Source organism: Gadus morhua, chromosome 18 (genome assembly GCF_902167405.1).
Source record: "Gadus morhua chromosome 18, gadMor3.0, whole genome shotgun sequence".
Classification (NCBI taxonomy): domain Eukaryota; kingdom Metazoa; phylum Chordata; class Actinopteri; order Gadiformes; family Gadidae; genus Gadus; species Gadus morhua.
This window is the reverse complement of record NC_044065.1, coordinates 11,023,600-11,045,461: the sequence shown is the minus strand read 5'-3', so window position 1 is coordinate 11,045,461 and position 21,862 is coordinate 11,023,600. Positions and strand designations below refer to the sequence as shown.

General features: G+C 45.6%; 1 protein-coding gene across 2 annotated transcripts in view; it reads right to left on the bottom strand.

The window, feature by feature from the left end:
• arhgap22b (Rho GTPase activating protein 22b) overlaps window positions 1–21,862 on the bottom strand; it is a 30,073-nt gene that overhangs the window by 7,113 nt on the left and 1,098 nt on the right. Inside the window, exons 2-4 of one of the 2 annotated variants that reach the window (XM_030339747.1) lie at window positions 13,569–13,771; window positions 10,679–10,766; window positions 859–987 (exon numbers count right to left, since the gene is read on the bottom strand). In XM_030339747.1, coding sequence (XP_030195607.1) covers window positions 859–987; window positions 10,679–10,766; window positions 13,569–13,771 — 420 coding nt within the window. The remainder of the gene's footprint in view (window positions 1–858; window positions 988–10,678; window positions 10,767–13,568; window positions 13,772–21,862) is intronic. The other variant, XM_030339748.1, reaches the window with a different exon arrangement.

Sequence of the window (21,862 nt, the reverse complement as noted above, 5' to 3'; positions counted from 1 at the left end):
CTATTCTTAAGGGGGTAAACGGAGAAGCAGGGGGGGTGGGATTGGGGGTGGGGGGTATGGGATGGGGGAGGCTTGGAGACGCTTGGATTGAAAATGTGCTTGGACATGCTGTACCGGTTTTTGTACGACTGTCATGTCAGTCTGTGGGATTTTCTTCCTCTTTTCGAGTCGGTTTAAATATGAGGTTATCGCATAAACATGGGAATGTTCACATTCACCCAAATGATATTGTGAGTCAAACATTTATTCTCAAGGGGCTGCAAAGTCATATTTTAGAAAAGTGCCAATAAATCTATGATTTAAGACACAGTTCATGTATGATAGAAAACCCCACAAGCTACCACAGCAAGTAGCATTTACGATAGCACAGGCCTATATACATGGTCCATATCTATGGGCCTACTGTACTAGTCGTATCAGCGACCACGCTTCTGGGTGGTAAAAGCTCCACGCTTTGATGGAAAGTGTTGAAACGCGATCACTGCGTGTGCATGTGCGCCTACATATATACATACTGTACTTGTCTTATCAGTGTGTGTGTTTACGATCATACTATTAATACAGCGTAATGCAACACCCCCAGACCAGCCCAGACCAGACCAAACCCCGCCCAGCTGTCAGTCACCGGCCCGTTGACTCCCAGCAACCCCTTGTTGTATTTCTGGACTGCTGTCAAGTGCGGAGACACCGAGACCAGACCCAGACCAAGACCTGACAGTGAGAATTCGATTTTCTACCTATTGACCTTATGTCCACTCTTAAACAATGCAGACAAAGGTCAAAACGTAGAAGAATCGTTACCGTGTGTGTGTGTCGTAATGTCCAGAGCCCAAAGTGAGCGTGGGTTAGTCAGCCTACCTCCTCCGAAAGGAGCCCAAATGACCCTGCGGATGGCCCGGACCCAGTCGTCCATATCACTCTGGGAGTTGGCCATCAACAAGAAGGCCTCATGACTCATGGCTGCCCTGTCCTTGTCCCCTGGTCCACCTGCGCCGTGGGGGAGAGAGACAGAGAGAAAGAGTAAGACTGGATGGACGGGCAGACAGACGGATGGGTTGATGCATAGATAAACACGCAGACAGATAGAGGAGAAGACAATGAGAGACAGACAAGACAGATTTAAGGACAGTCGGACTGGAGGGAGACAGACAGAGAGGCATACAGAAGGACAGACAGCCGGAGATAAAGAGAGACAGAGAGACATACAGAAGCAGAGAGAGACAGACAGGAGGACACATGGGAGACTGACAGAAGGAGTTTTAGGAGGGAACAGGACAGGTTCAGGAGGGAGACGGGGGTTGTTGTTCAACCACGCAAAATATTAGAGAGAAATTAGTGATGTATTAGTATAAAGCTGCACTATGATATCGAAATCACAAAACAGTGATTTATTCACTGCACTTGAAGAGAAATGGATTCTCATTGTATCTTCATAAGCCCCATGACCACAACATATAAAACAGCCACGGACTGCCTGCTCAGTTTGGCCTCACAACAGATAATTGTTGCTTTCTCTTCATGAAAAAACCTTGTTCCATGAGTCTGAATGTGTGAATGGGAACCCCACCCACATTTTTAATTAGTAGCCTAATACCTAGCTATTATTGGCAGCTGGAAACGAGACTACAAAGATGGCACACAAGTGAAGGAAAAGCCTTTCTTACAATAGGGAAGTCACACTATGGTTTGAACAAGAGGTGATTTGTATTGCGTCTGTAACAGTCCATTAAATATCTAGTGCTGATATTCATACAAAGACAGGTTTTTAATATCCTCAAGGACTACTTGGTTTTAATACCACTAGATGGCCCCACTGCATCACATAAAATCTTAATGAGCATTTATATCCAAAGAGACTCGCAGCATTTGGAGGTACATTAAGTGGAGCTTAATCTTGACATTGGGGATCAAAGCACCTTTCAGCTTGGGGTCAAGCACTTTATTCTGGGTGCTCAGTCATGCGAGGCCAGTCTGTGTTTGGTGGTGTTGATTTGAGTCATTCAACTGTGAGAAGGAATTACAAATATAAACAGTAGCGCCATAAAGCTAAGTGCCCTTTCCAGCCAGCTCGGTCAATTCACACTGAAATGATGAACAGCACACGCAAACACTTTGGTCTGAAGTGCACACACACACACACACACACACACACACACACACACACACACACACACACACACACACACACACACACACACACACACACACACACACACACACACACACACACACACACACACACACACAAACACACACACACACACACACAGACACAGACACTTGGGTCTGAAGTCCATTACTGTGAACGACCATGAAAAGCAATTTATTTTCTCCAAAGCCATAATGATAAGTGCAATATATGATTAGTACTGCAGGTGTTAGCAACATAGAAATTAGGATCCACATAAACATTGCAGGAGTACTATTGTACCTGATTAATAACTATTTTACATCTGTTGAGAGAGAGAGAGATAGACAGAGACAGAAACTGAGACATCGGGGGATGGAGGGGGATGCTTGGCTAAGTTTCTGTCGCAAAGAGGATGTTCTTTGTATCAGTAGAAGTGAGGCAATAGTCTGTAACAGCTAGTTCATTTAATCTCTCTCTCTCTCTCTCTCTGTCTGACTCCCTCTCTCTGTCTGTCTGTCTCTCTCTCTCTCTCTCTCTCTCTCTCTCTGTCTATCTCTCTCTTTCTCTCTATTTATTTATTCATAATGCTGGATCCCTAGGGCCGCTCCTGTTACCAGGAAATGATAAGGGAGATTAAGGAAGCTTTGGAAATCCAAAAGGCCTAATAAACACGAGCAGAAACCAGACATTCAGGAGCCCCACTCTCCAATACTTTACTATGGAAGTCTGATAAGACATACACAGACGCACACGCACACGCCTGCACACACACCTGCAGCCAACATGACATTGCAGTCACACAAAGGCGGAATAATCACAACTCTTAAAAGAGAAGCAAGTCAAAGGGAGAGGAACATTAAGGCACCATTTTTTTTTTTTTAATCGACTCTTCTTCAAACCTTCTTCCAGCTCTCCCTGGGTAAAGGAGTGGCTGTGAGTGGATGTGTTTGAGTTCCCCCCCTGCAGAGGCCCCAGGAAGAGACACCATGGGGGGCTGTGGGGGTGTTGAATGTTTCCTTCTGAAAATGAATCATTTTTCCACTCGGAAATGTGTGTCTCGGTTCCCTCGATCCGCCCGGAATGGAATAAATATCATTTTCTGCAGCTCTGTATGGTGTGTGTGTGTTTGTGCGTGTGCGTGTGCGTGTGCGTGTGTGTGTGTGTGTGTGTGTGTGTGTGTGTGTGTGTGTGTGTGTGTGTGTGTGTGTGTGTGTGTGTGTGTGCGTGCGTGCGTGCGTGCGTGCGTGCGTGTGCGTGTGTTGGTGTGTGTGTGTGTGTGTGTGTGTCAAAGTAAAATGTCAAATTATTTTCTCTGTGACGTTGTAAATTGGTGTGAAATCGAATCGTCTAATTTTGGTTCATTAATGTGGATGAGTATGTCCTCAAATACAGACTGCTCCACAGTCAATAAGAATAATTCCTGACTCACATTCATACTTGTGAACCTGTGATTTGACTGTAATTTGTTATAAAGGGCATCGCATCCTTAAGCTATTAATGATTGGAATTTTATGTGAGAATATCTGTTTGTAGTTGACTCTTCCTGCCTCTTTATGAGCCATCTTGCTTCATAACTGACCAATCTGGGCATCTCATTCATGATTTATTAGGGGAATCCATCCGTTGTGTAATGCTAAATTTCTTATTGGCGGAGAAACATTTTTTTTCTTGAATATTAACTAGGCCTACAGCTCCTTTAACCGACCTTGGCTTTTGTTTAAACTGAGCGAATCCTTCCTTTAAATACATTTTCACTGCAAGTCAAAGAAACTAGCTAGCTAGCTAGCCCTGCCACACAAATCTTTTTAAAAGGGCCAGTACAAGTAATTAACAGTAATTTTGTCAAATTGTATTTGGGATTGAATTCTTAGTATTGGGACATTAGGCCACAAACCTGCTAAACCTTTCAGTTTAACTAAAAAGTAGCTGGTGTTCGCCTTTATATAAGACCACCATTACGGTGTGTACTAAAAAAACCTTGGACTTAATAGCCTACTTCTCTTGTGACACACTGCCTCTCTCTCTCACTTCTCACCCTGGTGCGACCACAGATGAGACTTAATGATGGATGACTGCTGGCGTACCGCATTTTCAAACCTCCAACTTGTGTTCCTGAAGTGTGCACTAGCAAATGTATGGGATTATGTTTGGCCTTCTTAATATATAACCTTAACATTTAAACGTAACCCTTATGCTTGAATTTCCTCTGTGCGCAACCAAAAATGTACTATTTTACTGTGTGCAATAAACAGTATTTTCATGGCCAGCTACTTCACGTTTCAGAAAAGAGTAAGCCTTCTGGAGGTCTTAAGAAAAGACAGACTAGCAGCAACATTGTTATCCTACTAGCTAGCCAGCCACAGAGGAGGACAATACATAATATGGTTAGGATTAATGGTTATTCCCTCATTATTATGCTTTTACAGGAATGGATCATGGTCAATATTTATATAATTGCTTTTAGCATTGTCGCTATAATGCCTGGCTTGTTGCTCCAGGACCATTATCACAATGTTACACACAATGTCACCCTCTCTTGGTCTCAGATGGGCCATTAAAGTGCAGACATGTGGTAATTGCCAGATGTGTCTTTCAGCGAGTAAAACATATAAATGAAATAACCAAGAGATTCTCTATTTTGATTCAGCCAGTTCCTCTGTTTCTACCTTCACATCGCAATCTTGCCATATTGAAATCATTCACACACAAACAAACATCCAAGCAATATGGTGATTTAAAATATAAACACCTTCATGCACTTCAGACTTGACTGACAATTCTGTACATTAAATAGAAATCCCCTAATAAGAATAAGTGAATCCCTGCAAGCAGCGGTCGATAGAAGATTGTGTGTCTGTCGATGTACACGGTGTCGGTTTCTCAACTGTGCAAAATCAAAAAGCTAATGTATTCCTCCTCCGGGGACTGAACATACTCTAGATGATCTGATCTGCTCGCAGTCCAGATGAATTCACTGTGGTAACATTACACACTCCCGCCTCATCACAGATCTATAGTCTATAGTGGTTAGTGTAAGGTTCCGGGTTTGATCCCAAAAGTCCACCGTCTACCATCTTCCTTGAGCAAGACGCCACCTAACCCCTACCCTATCCTTAATGACATCTGAATTCACTTTAAGTCACTCATAAATACAATGTGTCTGCCCAATGACAAAACAGTAAGTCAATTGATCGGTAACACTTTACAATAAGGGTACATTAATTCAAAATGTATTAACATTAGTTAAGGCAGTATCAAGCATTATTGTACAGTATTAGGGTTACCCTAAACCTAACCCTTGCATAGGAGAACAGGGCAAGGGTTAGTGGGGTCCTAACCCTAACCCTTTTAAATAATGTATTACCTTAGTTAACATGAACACCATTTGTAAATAATTAGCAGACCATTAGTTAACTATTAATGCTTATATTTTTTGTGACTTATGTCAATGCATGGTTAATTAATGTACTAATATATAATAATATACCCTATTAATGTAAGTGTTACCCATAAATCAAAGCCTGAGACCAGACAGAGGTTAATCGTGGATGTTCTCTGGTTACCTTCAAGGTGCTCTTTCTTCAGTCTCCCTGGTTTGCAGCAGGCGAGCCCCATTGCTATGGACCAGGGGCCCCGGAGGGCCGGAGGGGCCGGGGCCCTAGCTTGGCACTGTGTTTGAGGGGCTAATGCTGAGCCATGACGCGTGTTCCTCCACGAGCAGGAAGTTCCTTTTAAGTGATCTCCATAGGTCTCAGGTGGTACAGCGAGAAGCGAGCGGTTAGCTAACGAGCCATTATCCCAATCGTCCCGAGCTAGACCCTGCACAACGAGTTTGTCAGCCGGTTGCCGGTTCCCTTCTGGTTCACCGCGGTTCATTCATTCATTAATTTGTCCATTCATTCATCCATGCTTCTTTATCCTTTTTAATCCACATGGGCAGCAAGTCTTTCTCCTCAGCTCCCCTGGGGAGACACAAATACCTCTGGAGTGTGAGAGCTCACCCTCTCTCTCACTCTCTCTCTCTCCCCCTCTCTCTCCCCCTCTCTCTCACACTCTCTCTCTCCCCCCCCCTCTCTCTCTCTCTCTCTCTCTCTCTCTCTCTCTCTCTCTCTCTCTCTCTCTCTCTCTCTCTCTCTCTCTCTCTCTGTCTCTGTCTCTCTCACACACTTACTCTCAATCTTTACTTCCTGAAGGATTTCTGTCCATTTGTTTGGCCGAGGATTCAAGTCAGCAGGGATTTTCTTTACTTTGTTTTGTTTTCCTCGGTTGTTTGACTAACCTTGCTGTGCGTTGTTGATGGTTTGAGACAGACCACAGTCTTAATCTTGTAGATGTTTACGTATCTCTTTCAGTATGTGTTTGTGTGTGTTTGTGTGTGTGCATCAAACTACTGTTTATGTAGCAGCTGTTGTCCGATAAATACCAAATGTTTTTAGCTTGGATCTCGCCAGAAACCATCTTCACATTTCATGCACAAGATGTCTTCAGCATCAGCATGCGTCCATATCTTATGCATTCCCTGTAATGGAGTCACTAGGGGTATACAAATCTCCTAAAAACACTCACTCATAGCAGTGGTGCATACTACGTCTATACAGGTTAAATGTTAAATCAGGAGAATCGCCCACCACAGAGGAAAACCCAACATGTTCAGCTGTTTTGTTCGAAACCTGGTCGAGCAACTAAGAATTTTTCATAGATGCAAAAATGTTGATTATATGCTCTGATTGTCATCACTTTGTTCTCTAAATGACTGAATGAATGAGACAAATATGTCTCTCAGGTTGGCCACCCGTATCAGCACCAGGGTATTATCTCCATGGTAACACACAGTGTACTCACACATGATGTCATTCCGTGCAGAGTTGGCCCCGGGGCCGAGAACCGGGGCCCCGACACTGTGTTTGTTGTTGTGAGTGGGGTGAGTGGTCCAGAGACGCACGATGTGTATTTGTGTGTGTGTGTGTGTGTGTGTGTGTGTGTGTGTGTGTGTGTGTGTGTGTGTGTGTGTGTGTGTGTGTGTGTGTGTGTGTGTGTGTGTGTGTGTGTGTGTGTGCGTGTGTGTGTGTGTGTGTGTGTGTGTGTGTGTGTGTGTGTTTGTGCAAACATCTACTTCAAAATAATGAGTTGGCTTAAGTGGTAATATTTGCACAGGCACTTTTGCTGCACAGATGTGTATGTGTGTACATTTCTCTAAAACCCTGTGCTATTTCTTCCCCTAAGCCCTCTGACTCCGCTTGAAAGCCCTCCTGGAGGTTGATGCCGCTCCGTATGAAACAGATTAAAAGAAAGACTACAAAATGTGATAGACTCAATCTTGTAAAGCGCTTGTAGTGGGCATTTTTCGTACATTGTAACCTCAAATATTTCCGGTTTTTTATGCATTAGACTAAAACATTCCAACTGATTACTTTTTTGGGGACAACGTTATTGCTAAAATATTCAATTAGTGGTCCCCACTTTGGCGACCATGGTTTATATCAGAAGTCGAAATGCATTCTGGGAAACTCATTCTACTCCTAGTGGAGCCAGGGCATTCACACAGTACGTAGAGCCATCTGGAGGGCACAAAGGGCAATACCGCTACACCTAATTGTCATTTGTCATTGTCATCCTATGCTACGTCGAAGCGCTCAACACGGAGAGGTAGTGTGTAGTCGGCGGGTGTAGGGAAGGAATAGGGACAGGGCTCTACTGTTGTTTCCCAGGTGGATTAATGGCACTTTGCTAACACAAAAGACAGCTTAGCGGTATTCAGTTGGCCCTCGGAAAAGTTTGCAGATTACTCTCCCATTCTATATATATGCCAAAAAGCAACAAGGATTAATGCCTACCTCAATAGAAACTCAAGCACATGACTTGAGTTGGCTTTGATTAGTCCAACTTGGCATATTGCTCTCAGGCCCTTTTTGAAGGATAAGATGGATATCCAAAGATTTTCACTTAAAGACCCTCCAATCCAATATGGATCATTTAAAGGCGCTTAAGATTTAACGGCTATACTCTGAGTGTAATTAGTTAGAAATGGCACAGCCATCTGTCAGCTATTACTGAGCGAAATGTGCTGTGAAAATATCCGCTTCGGTTTACTGTGACTGCTTCCGTTAAAGGCAATATAGGTTTAAGAACTCCCCCGGGGCTTTTCTGATAAGGGGGGTCCTTCTTGTCTGTCAATCACAGGTGGCGTGAAAAGCAACCCAACTGAATGATGGGGGGGGGGGGGGGGGGAGCAGAGAGGGAGGGAGGGAGGAGGGAGGGAGAGACCAGAGAGGGAGGGGCATTACCCTGACAGTTAGCAGTAAAAAGACGACTCGTCTGAGGCACCCAGACATAGGTAATAAATTAGGGTTTTATAACGATGATCAGACTGCTTTCTCAAGACGAGTAGTTATCGCGTACCGGGTCCACTCTCTGAGAACGCTGAAGGGGAGTTTTAATGTGCCGACTATCGGAGAATCCCAGAGTGGTCTCCATAAATATCTCACCAAGCATTCATAAAACATTATTGATCTTGAATCTCTTGAGCATCCATACCCAGAAGCTCTGGGCTCGGAGTCAAACGTTAACCTTAACCCACAGACCTCCACCGCCTCCCTCTCCTGTCACCAGCACCGTGTCCTTCAGAACAACCCCTATCCCCTCCATCACCCCCCCCCTCTAGGAGAACCCTGTTTCATACCGCTTCTGGGTGTCTTTGCTCCATTTTGTCTGGCTTCTCCCCTGTCCTCCCACCTCCTCCCACCTCCTCCTGTCCTCCTCCTGTCCTCCTCCTGTCCTCCCACCTCCTCCCACCTCCTCCCACCTCCTCCTGTCCTCCTCCCACCTCCTCCTGTCCTCCTCCTGTCCTCCTCCTGTCCTCCCACCTCCTCCCACCTCCTCCTCCCACCTCCTCCTGTCCTCCTCCCACCTCCTCCTGTCCTCCTCCTGTCCTCCTCCTGTCCTCCTCCTGTCCTCCTCCCACCTCCTCCCACCTCCTCCTCCCACCTCCTCCTCCTGTCCTCCTCCCACCTCCTCCTGTCCTCCTCCCACCTCCTCCCACCTCCTCCTGTCCTCCTCCCACCTCCTCCTGTCCTCCTCCCACCTCCTCCTGTCCTCCTCCCACCTCCTCCTGTCCTCCTCCTGTCCTCCTCCTGTCCTCCTCCTGTCCTCCTCCTGGCTCCTGCTGGGCTGCCCTCCGGCCCCCCAGCCTGATTGGGAGATGGCACCTCTATGCTTTGTGGCCTGGTCATAAATTGACCACACAAGGACCCCCCAGAGGCACTCTAGCCCATTTTAAACACTTGGGAGGGTGGATGTGGGGGTGGATGGTTGGCTGGTTGGGGTGAGATGGAGGGTGTCCACAACGCAAACACGCCTCCGATGTATGGACTGATGGACTGAGGAAGGGGTGGATGCTGTGTGACACCAACCAGGATGATTGACGGACCATCTGATTACATTTTTCAACCAGTTGCCCTGCGGCGACACAGTTTTGTTAAACGGTTCATAAATTCATAAGAGTGTTGGATATCATGCTGCCGAGGAATAACACACCCACCCACACACACAGATACACACAGACACACGCAGACACATGCACAAACTCACACACACACACACAACCCCCACACACACAAACACATACCCACAAACACACATACATACAGACACACATACACACACACACACGCACACACACACACACACACACACACACACACACACACACACACACACTCACACTCACACTCACACTCACACACAAACAAAACCCTGGCAGAAACATCAGAAAATGAACAAATGCCCTTATTGATTAAGTAAGACCTTGAAAGGGTAAATCAATCTGAGGCCAGTTTGTCTACAGCGAGACAACGAATGATGGCTGTGGACACATAGAGTCACGCCACAGACCCCCTGCCCTACACCAACCCACCCGACCACGCCTAACCTAACTGGCCCTGAGATCTACAGGAATAGGTCAGCGGAAATGATGGATCGACCATCTTTTTCTCTGTATATCCTCAGGTCATTGATTTTTCCACTTAAATGACAGCAATAGGTCATCTAGTATTTGTTGGTTGGCTTGGTTGTCCCTTCCCCCTCAGCGCTGTCATGTGGACCGAGATGTGACAAACGAACGACAACAGAAACATAAGGCACCAGTGTGGCCACGACGTGCCTGAATCTGATTGCTGGGCAACAGCAGTCCCTGGTGGCCAGAAGCAGAACAACTGGCGGTTTTAACCTCATGGATATGAGGTTGAAATTGCTTTGTAGACTAATAAATATGATGAGGAAATGGATTGAGGAATTGAAGGCAAGGACGTATTGACAGCAGATCTGCATTGACTGCTTCACCAGTGTGATGCATACGGCAACGAATCACAGAGGCATTTAACAAATACAAGTTAACGGTGGAGCTGCTGTTTTCTTGGTGAAAATCACCATAACGGATACATCCCTCAAGCGATGTCAATGAATCATTTTTATGTTAAAGTTAAATCATTGTTATTCAGAGACAGAAGCCCTCCTTGTTTACTGTTTATTTGTAAGTAGGGGACCTCTCACCTGGTACAATTTCAAAAACATGTCTTCCTGGTTCGTCCGGATTGGCCGAGAGCTCGTTCACCAGGCAGCCTTGGAGAGGTATGGAGCCCTGCAGGAGAAGGCAAAGCATGAGGGGATGTTCATTTGGTTATAAGAGAGAAATCAAGCCCCTTTCGAGGCTCCGATAAGGCCCTTCCTTCCATACTTATTCCCTCTCAAAGCAGACGTTTGAAGTCAAAGCAACTTAGAGATACATTTGATACAGAGCAGGTCGGGGGATGACATTTAGGTCGACTCTTTCTTCTTCCCATGCCTTTCTCCCTTTCCCCCTTCCCAGACCACCAGGTCCATGCATACATATTTATCTATAAACATCTTCTGCACCGGAGCTCAGCCCTAAATGACCAGAATATATTTCCTCTCCTCCCAGCAGGAGCCTGTGGGTGTGTGTGTTTGTGTAAATGTGTGTGCGTGTGTGTTTGCGTGTCTGTATAAATGTGTTTGTGTGTGTTTGTGTGTCTATGAGTGCGTGTGCGTATGTGGCCGTGCGTGTGCGTATGTGTGTGTTTGATTGTGTGTGTGTGTGTGTGTGTGTCTGTGTGTGTGTGTGTGCGTGTTGGCCTTGGCTCCCTCTACCAGACTGGGCTCAGTGCAGGCTGGCACACAACATCAAACGGGGCGGAGGAGGGGGGGGGGAAGAACAGAGACTCCTCCTCGCCAAATTGGCCCCGGCAACCAGAAGGCCGAGCTGACGCATGCATTAGTCACCATGGCAACAAATGGGATGGTGCCGGGGTTGGGTGTGTGTGTGTGAGTGTGTGTGTGTGTGTGTGTGTGTGGTGGACGGATGGAGCAAAGGCCCGAGGGCAGGAGCCATGCGGAAAGACGAGGCTCCCCAGGGGGCGGTGTGATCGTAATATAACGCCGGGTGTAGCGCGCAACGGAGCGGGAACCGACGCAGGAAGAACAAGGAAACGCAACCCGCAGTGCAACCCCGAGACACAGCTCAACACGGTCTCTCATTGGTCCACCCGGCTGCACCTACAGTCCTTAGATCGTGTGGAAATAGCAGATTGTAGGGATGGGTCCTTTAGGTTATAGCGAGAGAGAATAGACTATTCATTACACTATGGATGATTTCCTGACCTGTCCTTTGGAGACTGGATCCTGTCTATCATTCCACTCTTGTGTTATTCGGTGGATTGTGGATTTGAATCTATTTTTTGTGGAGGTTTCATTTAGTGAAATGCATTTGGGTGTTCAATATTTATTTGGGCGTATTCGCCTTGAATCTACACAGAATCCTGACCTCTCTTTCAGCGCTGACCCCCATCCATAAGCACCCCACCCCACCAATTAGCCCAGAACACTGGTGGGTGGGTAGGAGGTGGAGGGGGAGGGGGGCTGGTTGCTTTGATGGCCCCACCTCCCCCTCCACCTCTACCCCTCCCCCGTCCTCAGACCCCCTGAAATCTACTATTGATTAGAGGAGGAAGAAGATGGATGAAAACAAAAGAAAAGAGAAAAAGGAGCAGATTGACAGTTGCTCACAAGCCCTGGTCCCACCCCGGGGAGTGTGTGTCTGTGTGTGTCTGTGCGAGTACATGTATTTGTGTGTGTGTGTGTGTGTGTGTGTGTGTGTGTGTGTGTGTGTGTGTGTATGTGTATGTTTGGATATATGTGTGCCTGTGTGTGTGTGTGTGTGTGTGTGTTTGTGTGCAATGCATGCATACATGAGTGCATGCATGTGCACAGCCAGCCTTTTGACAGGGATGCTAAATCAATGCAGAGTGGAGGGGTAATCGACAGGCTGTGATTAAAGGCTGTCCGTCAAATTCCCTCACCATTTGTCCACCGCTGAATAGAAACACAAACTGAGACACACATCAGTATGTACACACACGTGCATGCTCACAAAGACGTGTGTGTGTGCGTGCGTGCTTTTGTGTGTGTGTGTGTGCGTGCATGTGCATTTATCTGTGCATGTGTGTATGGGTGTGTGTGTGCTTGAGGGACAGGGAGAGGCTGTGATCGTCAGAATGAAGGAAAAGGAAGCCGTGCACAATATACACATCAATCGATATGAGATTTCACACACCATTATAAGGACATGATTATTACACTTAGAGGATATGTATGTCCTTTCATGCTCACGTGAATGTGTGTGCGTGTGTGTGTGTGTGTTTGTGTCTTTGTGTGTGTGTGTGTGTGTGTGTGTGTGTGTGTGTGTGTGTGTGTGTGTGTGTATTTGTAGGTGCAAGGCGCCATGCTGTCTTGTTGGATTACATCATCCCCCTTGTAGTCATGGTGCAGCCTGTGCAACAAATTGACTGCCCCCCCCCCTCCACCCTCATCTCTATTAACTGATAATATAAAAGCACAGGTGTAGACCCCCTGGTCTGATGTATCAAGGTCAGGAGAGGCTGATTGCTAGGGAGAATGCGTGTCTGGTTCAGCCAGAAGGTCGAGTCAAGTGAATGCATTTAGATGGAAACTAGAAACATCACCAGCTGCTTATTATGCAGTGAAAAAGCAATAGCAATGGAAAATAATGGACTCGTGTATGAATAATGCCCCCTCATTATGTCAACGTGATACACATAGGCCTAAATGTTATACATTAAGGTCATTTTAAAGAAAAATGGGATTCAACTGGAATAATTTGGCAGACTTGCATAATGTGACTTTTTCTTTTTCTTTTCTTCTCAGTATCATTAATATGTGAATGATGGCCATTATGAAAATCACACACCATCTGTTATGATAAATTGCTTACTGCGTAAGTAACTAGAGTAGCTTACTAACAACTATAAAGGTGCCTACATTTTGAGCAATGGCTCAGGTCTTGGCTGGCTTCAGTAAGTTTCAGTTCACCTGCATTGTTTGATGTCTTGTTTTTGCAATAGTCTACCTGTGGTTTAGTCTCCTCTTCGTCCTTGTAGAAGTAGAGTTGGTCCGAGCGCAGCACAAACCAGCGGAGTTGCCAGTTTTTCATGATGCTGCGCTGCTTTTTCAGCCAGCCGGCCTTCAGCGCCCCCTCCTGGAGGCTGGGGGAAGCAGGCCGGCCGGTGGCCCGCGACACCTCGCCCATCACCATGCTTTTCGACCTGGCTGCTTAGAAAATACAATACACAGACATCTATTAGAAAAAACACAGGATAACCACCCTTCTAATAATAGCCAAACCATACAATCATACATACTTGTGCGACTTTTGCTAGATTTAAGCATAATTAAGTATAATTACAGTACAGTGATCAAAATTAAATTAACAAAAATTGAAAAGTTAAAATATAAAAGAATAGTAGCAGAATTCTAAACGCAGTATGTACTAAATGTAAACATTATCGACAGTTGAGGTAAACATCAGCATACATCCTCATCTATTGACATTCTGCCTTATGGACAGTGTCTTATGCAGATGCATTAATACAGTCTATCCTCCTCTTGGCCCCTCCAGTCTCTGTGTTGCTTTGTGTCCCATCCTGTCCGCCCCACTTTCTCGTCTCCTCTCCGCCCACTCAGTCTCCGTCAGTCATTATTTACACTGTACCCCTTGACACACTCTCACACACACACTCACACTCTCACACACACACACACACACACACACACACACACACACACACACACACACACACACACACACACACACACACACACACACACACACACACACACACACACACACACACACCCTTCCGCCCCTCAGCTGTCTACCTCCACTGGATAAATAGGGCGGGGTGGGACGGAGGTGGAGGTAGGGGGTCGAGCGGAAAGGACACACACACACACACACACACACACACACACACACACACACACACACACACACACACACACACACACACACACACACACACACACACACACACACACACACACACACACACACACACAGATTGTGTGATGCGGAGGCTCAGGTGAGGGGATTTTCTTTCATGCCCACAGGGTCCAGGGGAGCCTGGGTGTCTGTGGTCACCAGGGCAGGGCCTTTTGATGTGCAGTGTGGCGCCCTGAGGGGGCGGCCTCTGACTGGCTCACTGCAGGACGGCCTGACTCACCGTCAGCCTGGATCACTGACTGGATCACTGGCTGGATCACTGACTTAAATGACTGACTATATGACGGACTGACCATCTGAAGGAGTGGCTCTCTGACTGACTGACTGACTGACTATATGACTGACTGACCATCTGAAGGAGTGGCTCTCTGACTGACTGACTGACTGACTGACTATATGACTGACTGACCATCTGAAGGAGTGGCTCTCTGACTGACTGACTGACTGACTATATGACTGACTGACCATCTGAAGGAGTGGCTATCTGACTGACTGACTGACTGACTATATGACTGACTGACCATCTGAAGGAGTGGCTATCTGACTGACTGACTGACTGACTGACTATATGACTGACCGACCAGCTGACGGATTGGCTAGTTGACATACTTGCAAGCTGACTGGCTAATGCTGTCCATGGGACAGTATAAGGCTGCAGCATCGCAGTCAAATTATTTTCTAATATGTAATGCAAACCATGAAGCAAACATGTTGTCATTGTTTTCACATCAGCTACGGCCTATTGTGTTATCTGATGTATGTGTTAAGGAACACACAAAATATACACAGGGCCGTAGAGGGTTTGAACAATGGGGAGGTCACGGGTGGGGTACAGGTTTGTTTTGGGTGGGGGGTTTGAGTTCGGCTCGCTCACAGACCACCAGGTGTCACCCACAGTGGACACAAGATAACAAGTCCAAACTTAATTAAGCATGCACTCATCTCGGGTTACACACAGTATTTAGAGTGATACAGTATTTCGTTTCAAATATATTTAGCTCTTAAAAAATGCTCATAGCTGGCTATGGGCATGCATATACAGTGATGTGTGTAAACGTATGCAATGTTTACAGTTATTTTGAATATGAATAGTGTGAAAGATATATTGAGAGCCCAAACGGTTCAAATGGTGGCCGTAATATATACATGTGCATAAGATGTGTACAGAAGAACCAAGCTGTTAGCCAGAAGAGGAGACAGTTGTTGGCATGCAAACAGGACAGCTCTACTCCATCATGTATAATTTATAGAAATCCATTGCACAGACGGTGTTCATGTTGGTGTGCAACGTCTGGAGCACACACGCATATGCACACACACACACACACACACACACACACACACACACACACACACACACACACACAGACACATATGCAACCGCACACTCGCGCGCACCCACAAACAAACACACACACACACATTCACCCACATACACACATTCACACACGCACACACACACACACACACACACACACACACTAAAATGCACACTAGAATAAAGACAATTGTAATTGCATTGAATCTACACACACATACACACACAGACGTATACGCACACACGTACACACACGCACACTCACACTCACACACACTCACACACACACACACACACACACACACACACACACACACACACTGCACTACAAACACATAATCAATGATCAGATGGCTTGGAGGAAAGGAGCTACTGATAAACTTGGAGCGAGGTGGATGAAAAAATCTATATTTGTATTTTCCTCTCTCTCTCATTTCCCCACGGCCTTCCTGAGGGGGGCACGGTGGAAAAAGGGCTTGGTCAGTATCTTTTTCCATAACCACAGGCAGGTCGAGTGTGTGTATCCAACGCCTCAGTGTTGAAAAAACGAAAGGTATAGTGGAACTATAATAGGGCTAAGGGTCTAGTGTTCAGCTCCCAGCTGACAGGTTGTTAGCAACAATGCTGGTTTACGCATACGCTGAGTTCAAAGACATGATGATGATGATGATGATGATGATGATGATGGAGCTCATTTTGCAGAAGGGGAGATCGTGTTACATACCTCTAACTACCCTCTCCTCCTACTCCTGTCCCAAGGTTTCTAACCTTCCCTCTCTGAGTGCCATTTTGAATCTGGTGTGTGCTGAGGTCTGTCCCTAATGCCCCGGCACAATGGCTGTGGTGAGTTGTTATGTGAGATCATCTGGAGCATGACTTGCTGGGATGGGAAGATATGATGCAATCATTTCTTTTTTTTTGCTCGAGAAAAACACAATTTGTTCTTCTCTCTCTTGTTTTTATATTTTCCACTTCTCTGCTGTTTTCTTCTGTTCTTTGTTTTTCTCCTTCTCTTCTGTTCTTTTCTGAACAATGCAAAAATAAAAAACTGCAATCTTTCCAGAGGAATAAACACCGTCCCTAATTCCTTCTCTTCTTTCCTTCTAGCTTTCTGTCTTTAGTGGGAGTTCTTCAGATTTTTCACTAGTTCGTTCTTTCTTTCTTTGTTTACTTCTTTCCTTTCCTTCCACCCTTCCTTTCCTTCCTTCGTTCCTCACTTCCCTCTCCCTTCCCCTCCCAGAACACCAGAGATCAGTGTGTGGTTATCAACAGAGCAGCCAGTGTTGGAGGCAGCCGCCCAGCGGCCTCATAAAACAACAGCGCAGACATACGCTGAGTGGGCAGGACCAGTGGGAGCAGAATCCGCAGAATCCACAGAATCGCAGCCAATGAATGTTTCTCCTTTTCTTCTTCTTTCAGCCTTCCCGACTATTTCTGACTCTGCTTATGCCTCTCTTCTTGAAAACACATCCCATCCATCCATATTGTTCTGGACGCAGACATAGTAGAATAACACTACCCCGAGTCGAATAACACCAGCCCTAGTAAAATGTCTCCAGCCCTATTAGGGTGACACCAGCCCTAGTAGAATGACTCGAGCCCTAGTATAATAACACCAGTCCTATAGAAGATCACTAGCCCTTTAGAAGAACACTAGATCTAGGAAGAACACTAGCCCTAGTAGAAGAACATTAGCCCTAGAAGAAGAACACTAGCCCTAGAAGAAGAAGACTAGCCCTAGTAGATTAACACTAGCACTAGTATAGTAACACTAGCCCTAGAAGAAGAAGACTAGCCCTAGTAGATTAACACTAGCACTAGTATAATAACACTAGCCCTAGTTGATTAACACTAGCACTAGTATAATAACACTAGCACTAGAAGAAGAAGACTAGCCCTAGTAGATTAACATTAGCACTAGTATAATAACACTAGCCCTAGTAGATTAACACTAGCACTAGTATAATAACACTAGCCCTAGTAGATTAACGCTAGCACTAGTATAATAACACTAGCCCTAGTTGATTAACACTAGCACTAGTATAATAACACTAGCCCTAGTTGATTAACACTAGCGCTAGTATAATAACACTAGCCCTAGTTGATTAACACTAGCACTAGTATAATAACATTAGCTCTAGGTAGGACACTTGACCATTGTAAGACACTAGACTAGACAGGACACAGCGCTAATAAACACTAGCCCGGTGGAGGACACTAGATCGCGGTAATACTCCAGCCCTAATTAGAATAACACTAGCCCAGTGTACAACACTAGCTCGAGATAGGACACTAGCCCTAGTTAGAGGAACACTAGCCCTAGGTAGGACACTAGACCGGTGTAGGACACCAGCCTGCAATGGGACATTTGCCTATCCAAATGGATGACTGAGATGGTGTGGTTGGAGAGTATGTGGGCGTAAGTGGGTGGTTTAGCACACTATATGTGACCATCATCTGCTACGTTGCCTGATTATATATTTGTGTGTTCTCCAGTGATAAAGCATCCCAGTTGGATTCCCTGTTCATTATCTCCGACTGTAAGAATACCAGGGGATTTTTTGTGGGAGAGGTTAATTATTTGCATAATGAAAGCAATTCACTTAACTAGAGAGAGTCCTTGTGGCTTTCAGACATTTACAGGAGAAGTTGAGCTGATCTAGGTCACTATGACTCACCTAATTGTTCACTCGCCCCTGTTTGTGTAAGTCCAGTCTATTGTATCTTTGTAAATATATATATATATATATATATATATATATATATATATATATATATATATATATATATATATATATATATATATATATATATATATATATATATAATAACGCACAGAACAGTGGGCCCTTGACCAACGCTAACACACACACACACACACACACACGCGCATGCAGGCACCCACATACACACACACACACACACACACACACACACACACACACACACACACACACACACACACACACACACACACATACATTCATACACACACACACAAACACACACACACACACACACACACACACACACACACACACACACACACACACACACACACACACACACATACATACACACAAACGTATGACTTCATGAGCAGGAAATGGTGCTGTGTCTCGCATGAGCATCCCATCCATTACGATCACAATACTGTCAGCCTGGAGAGAATTCATCGTACACACTCATGGGTATGCACTTGCACGCGCACAGAGACGCATATGCCCAAGGACACATAGAAAACAGGCATGCACGCACACATATACTTAAACACACTCATAAACACACACACACACATCACGCACACATACACACACACACACACACACACACGCACACACACACACGCACATGCACACGCACACGCACACACACATCACGCGCACACACACATCACGCGCACATACACACACCTACACACACACACACGCATACACACACACACACACACACAGGAAAGATACGGCACTTACACACTGGCATGCTTGAGGAATTCAATTCCATTAATCTGTTGCTGTGGTGATTCATTGCCCATGGGGAGCAGCGACGGAGAGTTACAGGTGCATCAATGCCTGATTTCTTGTTCCATACGGGCTTCAGTCTGTGTGGATGCATGTATTATCTTAGCGTGTTTTTGTGCTTTGTGCATTAACAGATAAAACAGGTGGTAAATGTGTATTCTATATTAGAAAAGGGCTAGTGGGTTTCACCTGTTCAGTGTAATGCTGTAATGTGAATTTGTGTGTGGGGGATTGTGTTTGTGTGTGTGTGTGTGTCCGTGCAAATGCACTGTGTGCGCACACGCGTGTCATATTTCATGAATTTGTATGCTGGGCTTATTGTTCCGTAGCAGTAGAGTTTTACAGCAGAAAACCATGGCAACATAGATCTAAGGGGCTGAACATAAAGCAGAGAGCATCTGATATGTGGGCAATTAAAGCTGCCACATGATTCTGCAGCAGCAGCCAGAGCCCCTGCTCAAATATATATCCCATAATGCTCTCCTTAGCTGGTTGAGTCGATGTGTTTCACGATGCTTTAGTTCATCATTGAGACATAAAACGAAAATGGTAAAATGTAGGATTCTGTTATTTTTTTGCCGCCTATCGATTTTTGTGTTATTTATTTAGCGTTGTAACCCTCACAGCCTCCTATCGTGTTTATTTTTAATCGATTAGTGCGTCGTTATCTTTTGACGTTGGATAGCGAAACCTAATTAAGTAAATTGGCACACATTTCTTATCTGCAACAGCTCCTTGTTTTCAAATTCCCACTATCTCGCTCCATTGCCACTCTGGGCTAACTAGCAGTCCCTTTCAAAACCACCCTTGATAAATCAAAGCAATACTTGACCACCAGTATATTCAACTGAAAATAAGAAGCAATTCCAATATGGTAATGCAAATTAATGTAGAATCTATACATAACATTTCAGTTGGCAAAGTGCACTGATCAATTGCTATGGAGCCACCAAGTCAGGGTTCTAAGGGATTCAATAAAATGTAAGAAGAGAGAGGGGGGGGGGGGAACAAGGATTAGAGATTGAGAGGGAGAGGGAGCTTCATCTTCAGCTTTCTATCTTTTTCAGAGAATCCATCAGTGATAGCTGGCGTTCCCACATTCTCTCCGGCGGCCCGAGCCGACTCTACCGAACGAGCCGTGACTGATGAAGTGTTATATTACGACCTCTATGCAGGGAATGCGCCGAAGAATGCATGTCATGCTTTTGATTTACGACATTCTTGAAAACTCTGATTATTCATTCTGTATTTTGTATCAATGATTAGTATTCGGGAAGTATTTCGGGAACCGACCTGTAATGGGAATGAATCATCGTCAACACACACATACACCCAAAATAAGCGTTTCTCGCTCGTTGGAAAAAAAAAACAGATAAAACCCCCGAAACATTATCAATCTATTCGGACGATAACGACAGAGCAGCCTGAGAAATCCTTCCTGTCATCAGGTCAGCCATAATAAGTGGTTGTCACCCACGTGAAAGCGAGGCTCTGTACTCTCTCTTTCTCGCTCTCGGTTACAGATTGTGGGATTAGGGAGCCGTCACAGCACCGAAGACACCGCTCACTTTACTCATTATCAAATGCAGCTGTTGAATTCATCATGCGGATTATATATGGACAAATCCCCCCCCCCCCCCCCCACACACACAAATACACACACACGTGCACAACCATACGCCCACACACACAGACACACATGCATGCATAACCATATGAACACACACACACACACACACACACACACACACACACACACACACACACACACACACACACACACACACACACACACACACACACACACACACACACACACACACACGTGCACAACCTCACACACACACACACACACATACACACACACACACACACACACACACACACAAAGACACGCAGAAACACTTAAACACACACACATGCATAACTAATAGGAACACATGCGCACAGCCACACACACACACACACACGCAAACACACACACACACACACACACACACACACACACACACACACACACACACACACACACACACACACACACACACACACACACACACACACACACACACACACACACACACACACACACAGAGAGCCTTGTGGTGCTGAAACGAGAGCTGCTACGAGCGAGTGCGCTCTGCTAGTATTCACACCCTCTCCGCCAGCTGTAGTAGAATGCTAATGTGTGTGTGCGCTATATGGCGGTACTACGGCAGAGCTGGATGAGTGTGTGTGTGTGGGCAGCCTTCCAAACCCCCATTCACAGAAAACGATTTGACTCCGCCGTCCAAGGAAAAGATTGGAGTCCTTTAGGTTTTGGAACCGCAGTGTGTAAACCACTAAAGGGACATACGACATAGCGTGGGGGCAGTGAATGAATGAAACACACAGCGTCCATACGTCTGTCTTCTACGACATGGGGATGAGGATGATGATACTGAGATGGTTCTTTGTGGGCGGTCATCTTATCTTAATATCCTGCGTCGTGGGTCCTTGGCGGACGTTAAGACCTTACAAGG